General features: G+C 32.0%; 1 protein-coding gene across 2 annotated transcripts in view; it reads left to right on the top strand.

Moving 5' to 3' along the window:
- Window positions 1-18,457, top strand: part of FAT4 (FAT atypical cadherin 4) — a 175,603-nt gene that overhangs the window by 142,834 nt on the left and 14,312 nt on the right. For both annotated transcript variants that reach the window (XM_045055890.1, XM_011281676.3), the window contains 4 exons: window positions 6,943-7,047; window positions 10,993-11,300; window positions 15,822-15,907; window positions 16,777-16,956. In XM_045055890.1, the coding sequence (XP_044911825.1) occupies window positions 6,943-7,047; window positions 10,993-11,300; window positions 15,822-15,907; window positions 16,777-16,956 (679 nt within the window). The remainder of the gene's footprint in view (window positions 1-6,942; window positions 7,048-10,992; window positions 11,301-15,821; window positions 15,908-16,776; window positions 16,957-18,457) is intronic.

Here is an 18,457-nt window from a genome sequence, read left to right as displayed (position 1 = left end):
CCCAGGCATCCCCCCTTTAACGGTTTTTAAAGTCTGTGGCATTACAAATTGAAACTGTGAGATTTTCTTAAACTTTATGTTTAAAATAATCCTCAGATATTTCCCCATCTCTCTCTCTCTCTCTCTCTCTCTCTCTCTCTCTCTCTCTCTCTCACACACACACACACACACACACACACACACACAAAACCACTGCATATTTCATATGAAGTTAGAAACTGTGCTGAAGATTGAAAGAGTGAGTGGCTTATGCACTGACACAAACCAAAAGACTTTATCCTAAGAATCCTACAGGGGGTGATTAAGTGTTAGCTGAACAAGGATTTTGTGTGAACATCCTCTAGAGGTATAAGTATAAAAATGAAAATTATGGAACAAACACAATAAAAAGATATGAAGGGATGTAGTGATTACCACATTGCCACCAGTATAGTCCTGATATATATGTATATACCATATATATATTTTAAATTTTATTTTCCAGTTGGTTATCGTAGCATCACATAATACATATGAAATAAGGATTTTTTTAAATGAATGAGTGATTTAGAGGGAGTGAATTTGCTTGTATAACTTGTCTTTCTGATCTCTTTTTCCTAATTACCAGAAAAATGACCAAAAGGAAATTGAAAAAAAAATAGTGAGACTTCATATTCAGTAACTTCATGTTTCATTATTAAAAAAACTGTTCTATAATTTAATTTTTATATCACTAAGTGAAACTTTGATTCACTATAATACAGGTTATTCGACAGAATGAATCAATAGTATAGGACATGTGAAAAATTAATTTCTAGATTTTCGCAAGGTTTAACAAACCAGAAATTACATCATTGTTGATATATACCTCAGTAAATCAAAAGAGAATATCTTTCATATATTCATACCTCAGAAGTTCATAACATGCCTCAGTTCCTCCTCCAGAGGAAATTAACAACTACAAATCCAGTATTTCTTTTCCTATACAAATGAAAATTTCTCGTATTTAAGAAGACTAATTTGAAAGCACAGTTAGAGTCAGTAACCACTTATCATTTGTCTTCCTGCTCTAGGCTTCCACTGTTTGTAGCACAATGTTGAATTAAGTCATTCACATAGGAATGGATGGTGTTATAAAATGCAGCAGGTAGATGGAGCTTATTCCCAAATCTGGGTCTCTCTTAACAGAATTAGTTCATAGCCCCTTTAACCTTTCCCATCCACTTTCACACATCTGGATGCATTTTAGGTGTGGTATTTGGAGTCGTGCCAGGGTGTATTACCATATGGAGAAGTTTTCCTATGCTCTCAAGTAAGTCCTGATATTTCAGAGGATGAGATATGTCCATTCATCACTTTTATGACATTTGACAGTATAAATAGGAATTTTTTTCCAGACATATATAAAGTTATAAACAGGTTGTGCATAGTAATTTTACTGAAAGACTTGGCAAACATTTGCTTTCATGAAGATGGGAGTTGTAACTGAGTCATTCTTTCAAAATCACAACAGTCATACATGGATGTTGTCAATGATCATGTGACAAGAAAACCATAGAACATAAAATGTAGCGAATAGATAGGAAATGAAAATTTCTGGGAGATACGGAAGAGTGGCTCATTTCTTGTTTTGATTACTTTACTTTAAAATATGATTTGCAACTTACAAAAGCATTAATAAGAGGTTTCCAGAAGCTTAAATGCTTCTTATTTCTGCAGAAAACAAACATGTATTTGTAAACTTGTCATGGATATTATGAATGTGATTATACATCATCATCTGTAGCCTCATTGAAATTGTATTTGTACATGTTTTAAAATACAAAAATAAAATATTTTTCCCCTTTGCCTTTCTTTCTAGCAGCTCTTAAACATGATATTTTTGCTTTCTCTTGATGTAATAAAACAAAATACTATTTGATTAGGATATTTAGATGAGCTATCTTCATAGTTTTTTTCACAATAATAGGAAACATTTAATAGCGTGAATAAAAGCTACTTTCTGCAAAAATAGTAAAAAAGCTTATAAGCATAAATATTCAGAATAAATAACATATATATCATAGAATTAGATTTATTTATTTTTTTTAATTTTTAATTTACTTTATTTATTTTTTAAATTTACATCTAAATTAGTTAGCATATAATGCAACAATGATTTCAGGAGTAGATTCCTTAGTGCCCCTTACCCATTTAGCCCATTCCCCCTCCCACACCCCCTCCAGCAACCCTCAGTTTGTTCTCCATATTTATGAGTCTCTTCTGTTTTGTCCCCCTCCCTGTTTTCATATTAGTTTTGTTTCCCTTCCCTTATATTCATCTGTTTTGTCTCTTAAATATCAGTGTTTTTGTTTTGTCTCTTCATATCAGTGAAATCATATGATTTTTGTCTTTCTCTGACTGACTAATTTTACTTAGCAAAATACCCTCCAGTTCCATCCACGTAGTTGCAAATGGCAAGATTTCATTCTTTTTGATTGCCGAGTAATACTCCATTGTATATATATACCACCTCTTCTTCATCCATTCATCCATTGATGGACATTTGGGCTCTTTCCATACTTTGGGTATTGTTGATAGTGCTGTTATAAACACAGGGGTGCATGTGTCCCTTCGAAACAGCACCCCTGTATCCCTTGGATAAATGCCTAGTAGTGCAATTGCTGGGTCGTAGGGTAGTTCTATTTTTAGTTTTTTGAGGAACCTCCATACTGTTTTCCAGAGTGGCTGCACCAGCTTGCATTCCTGTAGAATTATATTTATTAATAGTATAATCAATTTAGATATAAAATGGACTTTAATAGTTTCACATAGTCTCCTTTCTACCTATGTACAAATACAAGAGGTGCAAAAATAATATTCGTTGTGATATAATATATTACATACAGTCTAAGATATTAAAGTGAAGCCTACATGGACTGTCAGATATCAGAAATCATATTCTCATAGCTGGACAAATTAGCAGATGAGAATAAGTGTGCTGCTCCACATAATCAACACTGAAATGTTCCGTTGGAATGAATGAAACTTGAATATGCATCCTTGTTGAAAAGACCATAGGTGATCACAGAACAGTCAGTTTATGAATTCATCATAACTTCTGCCCCAAACGTGAAGATACATGCTAAATCTATTTTGTAAGTTTAAACTATAATCTTGGAAAGTCTGTAGATACACTGGCCTCCAATTATGCATTATCTTCAGCATTCCTATTCTCCAGGTGCTAAGAGTTTATACTTCTTGAAGCACACATCCTTCTATCTATGATAAATAATTTATATCAGCACAATTAATTGATGGATGTCAAAGGACTTAGACCAGTTTAAGCTTGTAAACAACTGCTGTCACAACTAACATATCTTAATAGAACAAGGCCTTTTGAGTTCCAGATCTTTGAGTTTGAGATCCTTTTCTTTGTGCAAGCCTTATCAGTATACTTCAAAGCCTCAAGGCTATGGCAAATATTGTTAACAGACTTGCAGCTTTAATTAAGTTAATGACCCAAGATTTAGCTTTATATGGATTCTCCAACACATCAGATTATTTTCTATGTTAGAGTAATTCAAACTGCTGCGTTCTCTAATAAACATTATGCCATTAACACGAGTATTTAAGTAGATAGATGTTTACAGAACTTGCTGCTGACTTCTAACTGGATAATAGAGCATGAACTTTCCAAACCTAAGAAATTTGCAACTGAAGGCTTTCTTTTGATTCTATGTAAAATTATGACATCTTTCTTCATTACACAAGTCTTTTTAATAATAATTAAAATTTCAACATTGAGTTTTTTAAACTATGTCTTTGTATCTAGTATGGCAACTTCTTTTAAATTCACTAATTATTAAAAAAAACCTCATTAAATGGAGTACTCAAACTAAATTTTTGAATGGTAAATAATTTACATACTGTAATACCAACATTTAAGACTATTTTTCTCAAACTCAACAATAAATCCATTTATTTAACCCCTACCAAAGTCACTTTTCACATTTTTAAAAATATTTATCTACTAGGGAAAAGTAAGAAAATAAAGCTCTGGTTTCAATTAAAACGTAAAATGAAAGACTGAATTTTTCTCTTACAACTGTCTATTTAAATTGTTGTATACTCAAAGAATCAGATTCCATTGAGAATTTATTTTAACTTTTAAAAGAAATTCATTCTCAAACTAATATTTTCTTAGTTTGTAGTTTCTTCTGCAATTTCCATAGTTGCTATATGTTTTAATACATGAGTAAGTCTACCGAATTTGGGTTTTTTTTTCCATTTTTAATTTTGGACTGAAATAGCCTATAGTATATATTTAAATTAAATTCAGATGTCTATATTAAATTCTAATTTTGTGAGGGGTAAATAAGATAGCTAATTTATATAAATTACAAAAAAAACAAAAAAAACAAAAAAAAAAACACCTGATTTTCTTTTGTTGTTGTTGTTTACACCACAAGTTTAAAAGGTAGTCTTTCCCAACAGGATTCTAAAGAGGATGCATTTGAGATTTATAGTATCAATGACTTGGGCTTTTATACACAGATATTTTTCTTGGAGGAAATTTAAGTCCAAATATTTGAGTATCGTTCATGCCCGTGCTCCCTAAATTGGTTACTCTTTGCTCCCTGTTTCCAGTCATCAAAAAGTAAAGTTGTAGTTTTGGAACCCACTAACTTGTTTTCACAATATAAGTGTTCTACTGACTGCATTTGTCCAGTATGTTAATCTATGTACACATGACCCTTAAACAATACACTTTTGAACTGTGCAGGGTCCACCTCACATGTATATATATATATATTTTTTTTTGATAAATATAGTACAGTATTATAAACGTATTTTCTCCTTCCTTTTCATTTTCTTAATAACATTTTATTTTCTCAAGGTTACTTTATTATAAAAATACAGTATATTAATACATATATAAAACGTGTTAATTGACGACGTTATTTGCAAGGCTTCTGATCGACAGCAGGCTGTTAGTAATTAACTCTTGGGGGAGTCAAAAGTTATATGTGGATTTTCAACTGAGGGGGGGGGGTCGGCTTCCTTAAAAACCCTGTATTGTTCAAGAACAACTGTACTCAATACGTGCTACTTTTAACATAATTCTAAAAGAAATTTTCAAAAGGAAAAAAAAAGAAAATTAAACCTTATTTAGTCCCATAGCACATGTGAAAATTATGTATGTTCTTATAGTGGAGAAAAATACAAGTAGTGGATATGACTTTCCTGATAGCAAATAAATAATTAAAAGTACAGCCCATAGGCCTTATTTATTGGGCAATACTAATATTTTATTAAAGAAAAAAATTCACTTCTCTAGAATGGTCTGTCAGAAATCCAATTGGAAAACGCCACAGGAAAGAGTTCTATGACATAACATCTCTCTTATGATATTGTACAGGCTTATAATAAAGTTCTTCTGCCTGTTTCTCAAATGTAACTAATTGCTATAATGCTTAAAACCCAATTTCTGTGCCTCTCTAGATTGGTAACTTGTTTATTTTCATTATTTCCCTTTAGAATGGAAAGGTATTCTAAAATTGTTACTGTTTTACCTTTTAAGGAGGTTCCCAATTTTATTTATAATGAAAAAATGTTGTTTATGACCCTATGATGTAGAGAAACATGTTTAGTTAGCAATGTCATGCATTCTGACTCATGCTTATAATTTTAACTGGAACAATTGTGGCTACATAATCAAGCCACAAAAACAGCACTAAATTAAACAAAATTTTGACTATGTTTTAAGCATAGTAATCATGATAAAATGGATTATCTATGCTCATAGAAACATTTCTAGTTCTTATACTAGGAAGTAGAAAATAATTTTCTGCAAAAAAACTCTATTTAATTAAATAACTAAACCCTCATATCATTAAGTGGAAATTAACAAAGAACTCTATACCATCTTATTGTTTCTGGGAATTGGAAAACTAGAAGCTATTCTAACAAATAAGTCATTACAGTATTTTAAAATTATAGAAAAGTGACATTAGAACAACCAAAAACAGATAGGACTGACCATAAACTCTAAATTTGGCCTACCAAGTGGTTAAGTATTCACCCATAGCTTTGCAAAACCTAGATATGGGAGCAGACCTACATTGGTCTTGTGCATAGTTTTGCAATTTCTTAGGCAAAATATTAAACTTCGAGAACCTCTTCTTTTTCATCTGTGAAATATAAAAGTTTCCTATTGTTTGGATTAATCTCCCCCATTAAAATGGAAATGCCATGTTCTGACACTTATCTGCTTTTTTTTTTGACTGCCATATCCCCATCTTAGAAGATGGCCAGTAATAGTTAATATTAATGGATTTAAGATCTATGAGGAGTTCTCGGATACTGAATGATGTGCTGGTTGTGTATGAATGTTTTAGAAAAAAGACAAGGTATCCATAACTTGTAGTCAAGAGTAAATCTTAAGTGTTTGAAATATATGATGTGTTTCTGGATTTCTTATTCTGTTTTACAACAGAAATTTTTAAGTGAAGGGATATTTCGGAGAGGGAAAATATTTTAGTTTGACAAATAAGCTAAACAAAATTGATTCTTACCTTTAAAAAAATCTGAGTCAAGGAAATCTCTACAGTGAGAATTATACTATAGAACTTTCAAATCTCATTATAAAATTGAAAAAAGAAGCAACACTGACAAGAGAAAATAAGTTCAGTGAAAACATTTAAATATGTTCACATTTGTGATTTTCCTGAAAACAGTAGTTCCTCCAAGATGATTATACAAATTATTTCCCAACTATTTTAATGCACATCTTTACGCTGAGACAAGTAAATAGGATTTTGAACTCTGAGGTATTCCAATTTTCTCATGGCAAGTAAAATGTTCTTATATTTCTTTTCTCTAAGATATGATCTCTCAGAACAGATTTTTACATATGGTGATGCAGTAATGGTATCAATATGTTTGCATAAGATTTTTAAAAATGAATTTTATACTTTTCAGGGAAACTGTGTGAATCTTCAGTCAATTACTGTGAATGTAACCCCTGTTTTAATGGAGGTTCCTGCCAAAGTGGTGTGGAGTCATACTACTGCCATTGTCCATTTGGTGAGTTCAGCTTATTTATTGATATAAAATATCAATCTATTTTGGCATACAGTTTAGCAATTTTATTTTATTGTGGCCATGAGTGATTAAGAAAATATTAGTTGTTTTACACAGGAAGTTTTAGCAAAATGAAGGTACAAAGGTTTAATACTTTTTTAAAAAGTTAATTATGGAATGCCCTTGAATATATTGTTTGATTATTACTAGAAAAGTAATTGATGCAAGATAATTGAATTTGATGTTGTCTCCTCAGGACATTTCCCTTCAATATTTATGGATGACTTCTTTTTAGTCTGGAACATATCAAAGAAAAAATCTTTTAAAGCACTCTATGACGTCACTCCCTACTTAAAATCTTTAAGGATAATTAATCGAATTGGTTTTTGTTTTGTTTTGCTTTTTTTTTTACATTAATTCATCCACTTCTAATAGAAGGACTTAATAACTAGACATGCAATTTTCATGACAGGCTTTTTGTAGATACTACCAAATAACTAATCAAAATTCAGACTAATAATGTCTTTTTTGAAAAAGAAAGTTGTTACAATTTTTTTTTTTAACACATTAGTATCTATTGACCATACTGGAATGAACTAAAAGATTTCTTTCAGATCTCACTCAAATGTTATCCAGCACTGAGACCACCAAGAACTATGAAAACAGCTTTGGAGCAAGCTTTTATTTTAACCTGGGTTGTTTCAGCGCTTTGTGATTATTCCATTTATTTAAAGGATACCTTACCGCACAATATAGTATTCATCCCCAGATGTCCTACAGTAATTAAAGACCCTAATCTCTCTCCATAAACAAGAGAAGAGAAAGATATTTTGTAGTCTTTTGAGGATATCATTGTGCTGTATGGACTCTGAAAAGTGAATCTCAACATATATTGGAGAATAGAATTTAAACCAGAATCTGAGATTTCTAGTAAAAGTAAAATGTAGTGTTAATTCTTTTTCAAATAACTCCATGACTGTATCTAGTTTTATCTTCGCAAAGCACAACATCAGTAGAATGATAAAGGAAAACAGAATATAAGTATCTAATTGTGAGCCATGCATTTAGTAGTGGTTCTGAGGTCCAGAAATTGAGGACTTTCTCTAAAGTCAAAAAAATAAAAATGAAACAAAACTACCCCAAGATGATATAGTAACTAGAACACAATATTATTTTCAGTTCAGTGACATTTACAGGATCCCTGCTTTTTAAATTTTTTTTTTTTGAGATTCTCACCAACAATGCCTCTGAAGCAGTGAAAAGTAGATTAAGGTCAAAATAACCACAACTTTAGATCTTCTAAAAACTTCTTTCAGTAATCTCTTATAATCCTAAAGGGTGCTGCTTTCTATAGATAACCACAAGCAGGTTTCATGGTTTAACTTCTATTTGGAATGAAAGATAAGGGGATTGGAATGCAAAGTGGAAAAAATGAATTTTCAAGTGACTGAAGAAAGGTTTTTACATTTTTAGAGATTGCATTGCATTTCAGTTGCAAATATGAAGATTTAAGATAATTGATACCAAATAGAAACAAGTCGTTGCTGCAGTGTAGCTGATACAACAATTGTTGCCTATTGGGCAAAAGTGTTTGGGGTCCAAATGGACCTTGCCTTCACCCTACCTGAGTTCCTGCCTTCACCCTACCTGAGTTCCCCAGGGAAAGCGGACTAGCACAACAATGTAAATTGGGGCAGATCACATACAGTTGGCAGCAGATTTCTCCCACTGTTTCTTCCAGTGGCAAACAAACAAACAAACAAACATTATGTAAACTTTGACATTGTCAGTTGGCAATAGAAGATTTATAAAAGAAAAGAAAACAGAAAACCTTAAAACAATAATACATGACTGGAGACCAGAGAGAATTAAAGGATAAAGTATTTTCCTTTTCAAATTGAATGTGGGTGAACCATACAAATACAAATGACAGATGGAATGCCTCAAACAAATAGCTGGAGGTAGTTACACATGCATCCTACAAAACAACATCCTAACTGTAATTTTGAAATTGGGAAAAAATTTTGCACTGTTTACTTTCTCATCAGTGAAGGATTTGTTGTTTGGATTTTTAAAATTTTTTCAGATTTTTATTTTTTTGGATTTTGTTTTAGAAAAGCATAAAGTGCTTACGATTTTATAAAGGAAGCCTGCATAATTATAACTTCCTATGTATGTATATATATGTATAGCTATCCACACACAAAATATTCCTTATTAGAGTAATTTTAATAATTTCACCTGATCTTTATGTAGATTTATTTCACAGCATTTCATTTGGAGGGCTGTGTTAAAATCTTCATTAAATTTTATTTTATTTTAAAAACAAGAATGTACCTTTCCCTAAGAAAAATATTCCATAAACAAATATTTTCATGAATCAATTTGTATCTAGTGCCTATTTGAATAAAAATGTAGGACATCTGTCCAGTATGTATATTCTTTTTGCATAAATCAATTTTTAAGCGTGTGTTCATATTTTTAATTAGAAGAGGCCTAAGAGAAGACACAGCACAGTTTTTTACTCAATAGTCTATTTCATTTCTATGCTCCATCTCTGCTTGTTCTTTTAACTTTCATTACTCTTCCCGTATATATAAGCAAGATATACGTAATATAGTAAATGAACATTTAATATAAATAAAATTTAAAAATTTGTGTATATATGTTATATATATATACACATTATTAATTATATAATAATATATGATATATATCATATATTTATGATATATAAATAAATGTATGAAATATTGACAATAGATATAATTCTATTATATGTTTGCTTTTTCCTTCATGTGGCTAATGTTTAGAAATAACTCATATGCATATTTCCTACATATTTATGATTATTATCTCAGCCTTGACAGAGAAGGAAAAGATAAACAACACAGGCTTTTACAGCAACTTCTAGGCCATTTTAATTTAAAGAACATTTGGATATAAAATGTGATGTAGTCAAAACAACTAGACAATCAGTAGATCTGGCCTCAAATTCTGGCTCTGTCTCCCATGGTTTTGTGACCTCAGGCGAGTTTTAAATATTCTGTAAAATGATGGCATTAGTTTCTTCTAGCTTAACAATTCCCTGACTAAATTTAACGCATTTACAAGAGATATACAGCCAAAATTAAGGAATGGAACCTTTGCCAGTTAATAAGAATCATGATGTATTGGCATGGGTTAATTTTCCAATCATTTGCTACAGTCTACTAATATTTGTGGGAAAAGAATTTTGGCGTAGCACTGTAACATCAATAAAACTCATTTTTCAAGTTTGAAAAAGAACCAGCACAAACAAGTGGGGATACTGGATTTCAAAAAAAAAAAAAAAAAAAAAGCAGAAAGCTATTTTAAAGTAGCCTGTTGTAAATCATACCCAAAGAAGGTATAAAGCAAGACAGAGATAAAAAACTTAAGACAGTTATTTCCTTTCCTAAAAGCAGTGGTTCCCTAATCTAGTGGCTCTCGAAAATACCATGAGTATAGTGATTAATTCTTTTTGAAGGTCAAAACAAAATTTACCATCAATTGGATTAAAATTGTTTTTAAGAATTAAGTATTGTAAGGGAAGTATCTCAGTTGAAAATTACAGCATATTAGAACTTTTAAAATGGTGACAAACTAATTTTGAAAGTTTTCCAGGGAAGAAATAACTCCAGACATACTCCATTCCACTAATTCTAATTTTTAGAAATGGGACCTACTTAGGTATGGTTTTTAGTTGGCCAAAGAGAAGTACAGTAGTTCATCATCTCTCATATGCCTTAAAGATCATTGACTTGTTCTATTTCAATTTAATTTAGACAATATTCTTTGGAGAATAATACAAAATAAGGCTGGTAAAGCCTGATTCATTATTGCAACATAAAAATATTTTAACCAAAATCATTTACTGAAACTTCACTGGAATTTGATGTGTCAATTTGTCAATTTTTTCATCTACAGGTGTTTTTGGAAAGCACTGTGAGTTGAACAGTTATGGATTTGAGGAGCTGTCATACATGGAATTTCCCAGCTTGGACCCCAATAACAACTATATTTATGTCAAATTTGCAACTATTAAAAGTCATGCTTTACTGCTTTACAACTATGACAACCAGACAGGGGACCGGGCTGAGTTTTTGGCCCTTGAAATTGCTGAAGAAAGATTAAGATTCTCTTATAATTTAGGCAGTGGTACATATAAACTCACCACTATGAAGAAAGTGTCAGATGGACATTTTCACACTGTGATTGCCCGGAGAGCAGGAATGGTAAGACATTTCATTTTACGTTAAAACTTGTTTTATTGTTGTACATCCAATCAGGCCTTCAAGTTAAAGCATGAATTAAGGTTCAAATTTAACCAGTTTTGGTATGAACTATAGCCACAAGTAGGTAATAATCTTTCTTTTGCTCATGACAGCTATGCCTGTCACAAAAAACAACTTGTCCAAAAATAATAAAAGGAAGCAAAGTAAAGAAAACATCCTAGCGCATAAATATTCCATTTTATACATTTCCTATATATCTTTAAGGCCATGTCAGAACCGTACTTAAAATGGCTACTTTTGTAAGTATCCTTGTCCTAACTGAAGAAACAATTTAAAAACAAATGAAAAAAACTTTTCTGTAAATAAATTACTGATAAAAGATGATGCTAACACATATTCCAAAACAGTCGTGAGTAGTCCTTACTGCACTTAGCTCCTCAATCGCTGTCATCTGTGAGGTCTATCACATGAGACTGCAATAAAATGAAGTTCTGTTTGCTGACTAGCTAAAGTATTTTTAGAATTATAAACTCAGTAATATTCAAGATTTCCATATTATATTCCACTTAATTATATGGCTCTCATGTTACAGCAAGACGGTATGTATTTATTTAGTACTTGTGTTCATTAAACAAGTATTTTTTTCTTTAAAAAGGAAAATGCATGATGTATTTTACCTGTAAGTGTTTGAAACCATTTGATACAGAGCAATACAACTAGAATGGAAAGACGCACGCGCACACACACACACACACACACACACACACATATATATTTACTTACTTACCAACTATCTCTTCATGGTTCCCCCACCCCCATTTTCAACAACTATCAAGGGTTTTTGAAAAAGTAAATGCTAACAAAAACTATTTTAAAATATTTTTGGATTTTTTTTTCAACGTTTATTTATTTTTGGGACAGAGAGAGACAGAGCATGAACGGGGGAGGGGCAGAGAGAGAGGGAGACACAGAATCGGAAACAGGCTCCAGGCTCTGAGACATCAGCCCAGAGCCTGACGCGGGGCTCGAACTCACGGACCGCGAGATCGTGACCTGGCTGAAGTCGGACGCTTAACCGACTGCGCCACCCAGGCGCCCCAAAATATTTTTGGATTTTATCATCAAACTTCTAAAATGATAACTGCTCTTTAAAATTTACATTCTACCCTGCATAGAAATAGAGTTAAAGGTTGAAGTCATGTATTAAAATAAACATTTGGGGCACCTGGGTGACTCAGTAGATTAAGCATCTGACTTCATCTCAGGTCATGATCTCGTAGTTCATAAGTTGGAGCCCCTCTGCTGTCAGTGGGGAGCCCACTTTGGATCCTGTGTTCCCTCTCTCTCTCTGCCCCTTCCCTGCTTAGGCACTCTCTCAAAAATAAATAAATATTTAAAATAAAAATTAGCCAAAAGAACAAAATAAATGCTCTGAAATCATTTTTTAAATGAAGAAATGTGATTTAAATGATTATAGTTTTATGTCTCAGCTCTGTGACAATCCAGAAAAATATAAAAAATACAGTGAGTTATATAGTTTTGAAACTGATCAAATGAATCATATATTTGTCTGACAATAGACATTTTGGGGCACTAAATTTTGGGACCACTTTATATTGTTGGACTACATATAAGCAATTTATAGAAAGAACATAGAAAATATTTCTGCTATTTTTTCTGTGATCCACAGTTTTAAAAGAAAAACTTTTGTGCCCTTCCTAATTACAAATTTCATAAAGGCATAAGACAGGAGGAATCTAATTATATTGATTTTTTTCTGACAAAAATAAATAACAAACAATATTTATCAAGCGATCAAATTCCCCATTTGTTTTTAGCAGTACTTTAAATCCATGTGGGATTTTTTGGGGTTTTGTTTTGTTTGTTTTGTGTGTGTGTGTGTGTGTGTGTGTGTGTGTGTGTGTTTAATGGCATCAGATACAATGGCTTTTCTCTCCTCCACTCTAATATAACTTAGAAAAGAAGATTTTAAACAATTTTTTAATACAGAAACACAAAGGCCAAAAAAAAAAAAGGAATGATGATGGATATAAAGATGACCAGATGATTTTATCAACATCATCAAGGTTAGATGTTCAGATATTCATCCACTGATATCTCCATATCCATTGTGTTACATTCAAGGTCTTACAAGGCTAGTAGTTGTAGTTTATTAAAATATAAGTGAGAAAACAATAAAAGTATTAGTGAAAATTTATGAATCATTTAAATTATATATTATATTACTTTATATATTGTCTTCCATTTTCTTATGAACTTGGTATTAATATTCTGTAACTATAACTCTATTCTAACATATATTAATTTATAAAATATTTACTTAAAAAATTACCCCCAATATTCTGAAAATGAGACCAAAACGAGAATAAAATTTAGTAACAGTAACTTATTTTTTTTAATGTTTATTTATTTATTTTTGAGAGAGAGCATAAGGGGGAAGGGGCAGAGAGAGAGGGAGACACAGAATCTGAGGCAGAGAATCTGACGCAGGCTCCAGGGTCTGAGTTGTCAGTGAGGAGTCCAGCCTGGGCCTTGAACCCACAAACCACCAGATCATGTCCTGAGCCGAAGTCCGAAGCTTAACCGACTGAGCCACCCAGGTGCCCTTAGTAACAGTAATTTAAAACATTGATATTCTAAAAATAATTTTTTAAAAAAATCTACTTGAAAAATACTCATTTGGAGACTGTATTTGATAATAATTCAAGATGGGTTGTGTTTTGAAAAGGGGTTGGGCAGAAAATCAAAATGTGGTCTATAAATGGGAATAATATCTCCACATTTTGGTATTATTGCAAGGATTAATATAAATTATATCTAAAATTTTATATATTGTTATATATTTTACATATAGTTTCCTTTATTAAAATGTATATATTTTATATATTTTTAAATATTTGATATTAAATAGGTGCTTGTTGAATGTTAGTCATCCTGAGTTTTCAAAAACATGGCTCCATACATCCTTTTGAGGTTAGAAAAAATGTTTTAATCTCAATAAATTTTAATTATGAGTAGTGCCTAAAAAATCATACTGACTTCAGTGAATTCTAATAGGGGTATAACAAGCAAATCTTGGCAGTAATAATTTTTTAGGTTAGTAATAAGTTAGTATGCACCTTCCTGCCTGAGCTTTTTTAAACCAGCCTAATACCAAACTAGTATTCTCAGAGGAAGACCTTTAGGAGAATACAAATTTAGAAAAGTCCAATATTCCTGATTATCCATTTACTCTGGCATTATTGAAACAGACAGAATTAGAACAAGCATATGGAGTCTGGTATCGATATTGCATATTGGGGCTTACATTAGCCACAATGATTTCCTAATAATGACAGCATCCTAATGGGGCATAGCAGGTGGGAGATAACTATATTGCTAAGATATTGTCAACAGCCATTTATGTAGAATAGGTGATTTTATCTGATGACTTCCAAGGCCCCTTTAAATTTTATGACCATTTAATTCTACCTAAATTTAGGACTTGGGAGTAAGAGGGAAAGCAAAAAAAAAAAAAAAAAAAAAAAAAAAAAAAAAAAAAAAAAAAGAGGTACTATGTGTATGCCAAAAGTGATAGAAAAAAAATTCTTTCAGTTCATTTGTAGTATGTGGCTATCAAGTTTTAAATAATACCAAATGTGGAAAAAAATACCTTTGTCATTAGTACTTCAGTCAGAGGAAAAAAGTATCTTCCCATTTTAGAAAATACCCAAAAGAAGGCCCCTACTGGATTTTGAATCTGTCATTTTCTACAGTTCAAAGGGATTTTGTTAGAAACTGGCAAAATCATTAACTTCTCAGCTTTGAATCACTGAATAGACAGGATACAAACATGTCAATTTACAGCAGTACTGGTAGAAAAATTCAACAGTACGAGAAAGCACATTTAACTCTGACGATTAAATTGCATAGGGTGTTATTCAAATAAAACTTCCCCTCAGACGTTCTGTATCATGAAGCTTTTAGAAAATCAGAAAATTATGTTAAGATTTATCAAAATATTATGCCACTATCTAAAGTGTTTTTTTTCCTAGTTGAGTCATTCATAAATATCTATGTGATATTCTCTAGTTGAAAATATCAACTAGATGAGAGAGAATCCCAAGCAGGTCTGCACCGTCAGCATGGAGTCCGATACGGGGCTCAAACTCACAAACTGTGAGATTGTGACCTGACCAGAATCAAGCGCTGGACTGTCAATTCACTGAGCCACCCAGGTGCCCTATCGGTTTTTCACTTACACACAAGGGCCCTAGTGAAGATTTTTCAAAGTACTTCCCACTTCTTATATGTAATAATGTCACAGTTTTAGACATGTAAAAGAAATATGTGCCCCAAATTTGATATTATAGGTGTATTATGTCATAATATACTAAGCCAAAATGTTATCACAACTTCAAAATCATGTCCATGTAGAAACAAGTACTGGGCGGTGTTGGCCGAAAAGGACAATAGGGACAGCAGAACCCAGGATGAATGTTTCCTTCTTCTACTTTATAGGCAGCTTCCTTAACTGTGGACTCTTGTTCTGAGAACCAAGAACCAGGGTATTGCACTGTCAGTAATGTGGCAGTTTCAGATGACTGGTAAGTAAAATTATTTGTTTGATCTTACTATTACTTGACCTTAAAAAGGAAATTCTACATTTAAAAATAATTTTATTATGCTAAGTGTTATGAGAGTTTACAATATTTTATGCTCTCCAAAGGAATTTTTACTCTGTAAATAAAAAGTTAATAATGAGTATAAAAAATATGTAAAAATGGTGTGACACGAGATGGGAGAGATGAGGACAAATAGAGGAAGCAAAGACTAACATAGCCTGTGCTCTTTGAGTAGATCATGAAATTGTTGCCTATGACCTGGGTCCTGCAAGGCTAGACTAAAGATCCCAGTCTTTACCTCCTTTGGAAGTTGTATTATCCACAGATACTTTTCAATGGCACCTCAGGAAGAGATACAGAATTATGCCATCTAAAACCTAAGTGATGTTAACAGAAATAACAACAGAGAAAAATAAATATTGACATATCATCAATGATATTAATTAACATATCGGCATTATTATCATCTTGTGGGGGAGAAAAATGTATAATCTAACATTAATATTATCTAACATTAATTAATTTAACATTAATATAATCACTATTTCTGCTGCACTTCATCTTCTCTCTGATGTTATGCTGCTTCTTGCTAATTCAGCATTGTTTTATATATCCCATTTGGCTAACTGAAAATGTCACTTCCATAAGTTTTGTTATTTTTCATGCCTTGAAAACCTAATAATCCTGTAGAAATCTGTAAGGGAATATGCATCAATAGGTAATATTTTCCATTCAAATTTACCACGCTATAACACATGCCAGAAAGTTATATTCACTCTTTTTAAAGCTAAACATTCTACTGAAATCTATCATGTTGGAGCTAATATACTTATCTTTGCTTTCTCATGTAGGACTCTTGACGTTCAGCCAAATCGAGTCACAGTTGGAGGTATCAGATCCCTAGATCCGATCCTTCAGAGGAGAGGACACGTGGAAAGCCATGATTTTGTTGGGTGCATAATGGAGTTTGCAGTCAATGGAAGGCCTCTGGAACCCAGCCAAGCTCTGGCAGCACAAGGCATCCTAGATCAGTATGACAATTTTATTTCTTATTATTTTAAATAAAAATGAACAAAATGCATGATAATTGAGCATCCAAAGCTGAAATTATTGTGACCACAGTTCTAAAAGTATCAAATGTTTTACATTGTTTTGAATTTTAAATATTCATTTCATTTAATTACTTATTTAATTTAATTACCACTAGCTAACTTTTACAGTTAACACAGAAATTATTTGAATTAATTAACTTATTAAATTTAAATATTTACTGTTTGGTATAAAATGTGATATTTACTTAGAAAATTAACTCTTATTTTCTGGAGTGTAAGAAAAATATACGTATGCTTTTATGCCTATATATGCTTCAAAACAGTTGTGAAGATTATAATAACAAGTAGATGAATCACATAGAAAAGTATCTGCCACATAATGATGTATAAATAAATGTTAGTAATAATGTATACAAAAAACATTTGGTATTAAATAGCTTTACATACAAACATATATTTTCAAAATATACCTTAGTACACCTTTAACAAGCAATAATTTGATTAATTGTAAAACATTTTATTTTCCTATGTGCTTATTTTTAAAAAAATTTTTTTTAACATTTATTTATTTTTGAGACAGAGAGAGAGCATGAACGGGGGGGGGGGCAGCAGAGAGAGAGGGAGACACAGAATCGGAAGTAGGCTCCAGGCTCTGAGCCATCAGCCCAGAGCCTGACGCGGGGCTCAAACTCACGGACCGCGAGATCATGACCTGAGCTGAAGTCGGACGCTCAACCGACTGAGCCACCCAGGCGTCCCTCCTATGTGCTTATTGGTTAAGGTTCCCTGCAATGATTTTGGAATTGTGAAAATAACACACTTTATTTTAAAAATTAATCTTATTCATAATGAAAATTGGAAAATTCAGAAAAATATAAAGTATCCTATGCACCACCCAGAGACAAACACTCTTAACCTCATTGTGAGGTTCATGACTGCCCGCTGTTCCATCATATGAATGTGCCCTATTTTACCTATTATTATACACTTTACTTGTTTCTAATTTTATTAATATATTAAAAGCCCTGTGGTTAATACTATTCTTAATATTTTTAGTCTATTTTAACTTTTACAACCATTTTATGAGATAGATAATATTTATTTCTGAGCTACTCAGTGTTTTAAAAATTTTCTCAAAGTCAACAAGCTGGTGAGTAGCAAAGCTAAGTCTTGAACTAGGCACTTGGACTGAGGTTAGTTACAAATAAATGAACAAGGCAGATTCTTGCTCTGGAGGAGTTCATTGTCTTCAAATTCGTGATTACTAATCTCTAATGCGGCCATGATTTTGCATGGCAACATATTCTATTCCCCAGTTTAATCATTTGCTCACTTTTCTCAATTACTTTCCAGCCTCCCCTTTTCACAGACCCCAAATATCACTCCTGTACCATCTTTCCCAGCTAATGAATTTGCTTCCTACCTTGCTCAGAAAATGGAAGCAATCAAAAGAAAACTTCCAAAAGCTTATTCCTCCACA

Source organism: Felis catus, chromosome B1 (assembly GCF_018350175.1).
Source record: "Felis catus isolate Fca126 chromosome B1, F.catus_Fca126_mat1.0, whole genome shotgun sequence".
Taxonomy (NCBI): Eukaryota; Metazoa; Chordata; class Mammalia; order Carnivora; family Felidae; genus Felis; species Felis catus.
Note: the sequence above shows the minus strand (reverse complement) of the source record. Positions and strands in the feature narration are given on the sequence as shown.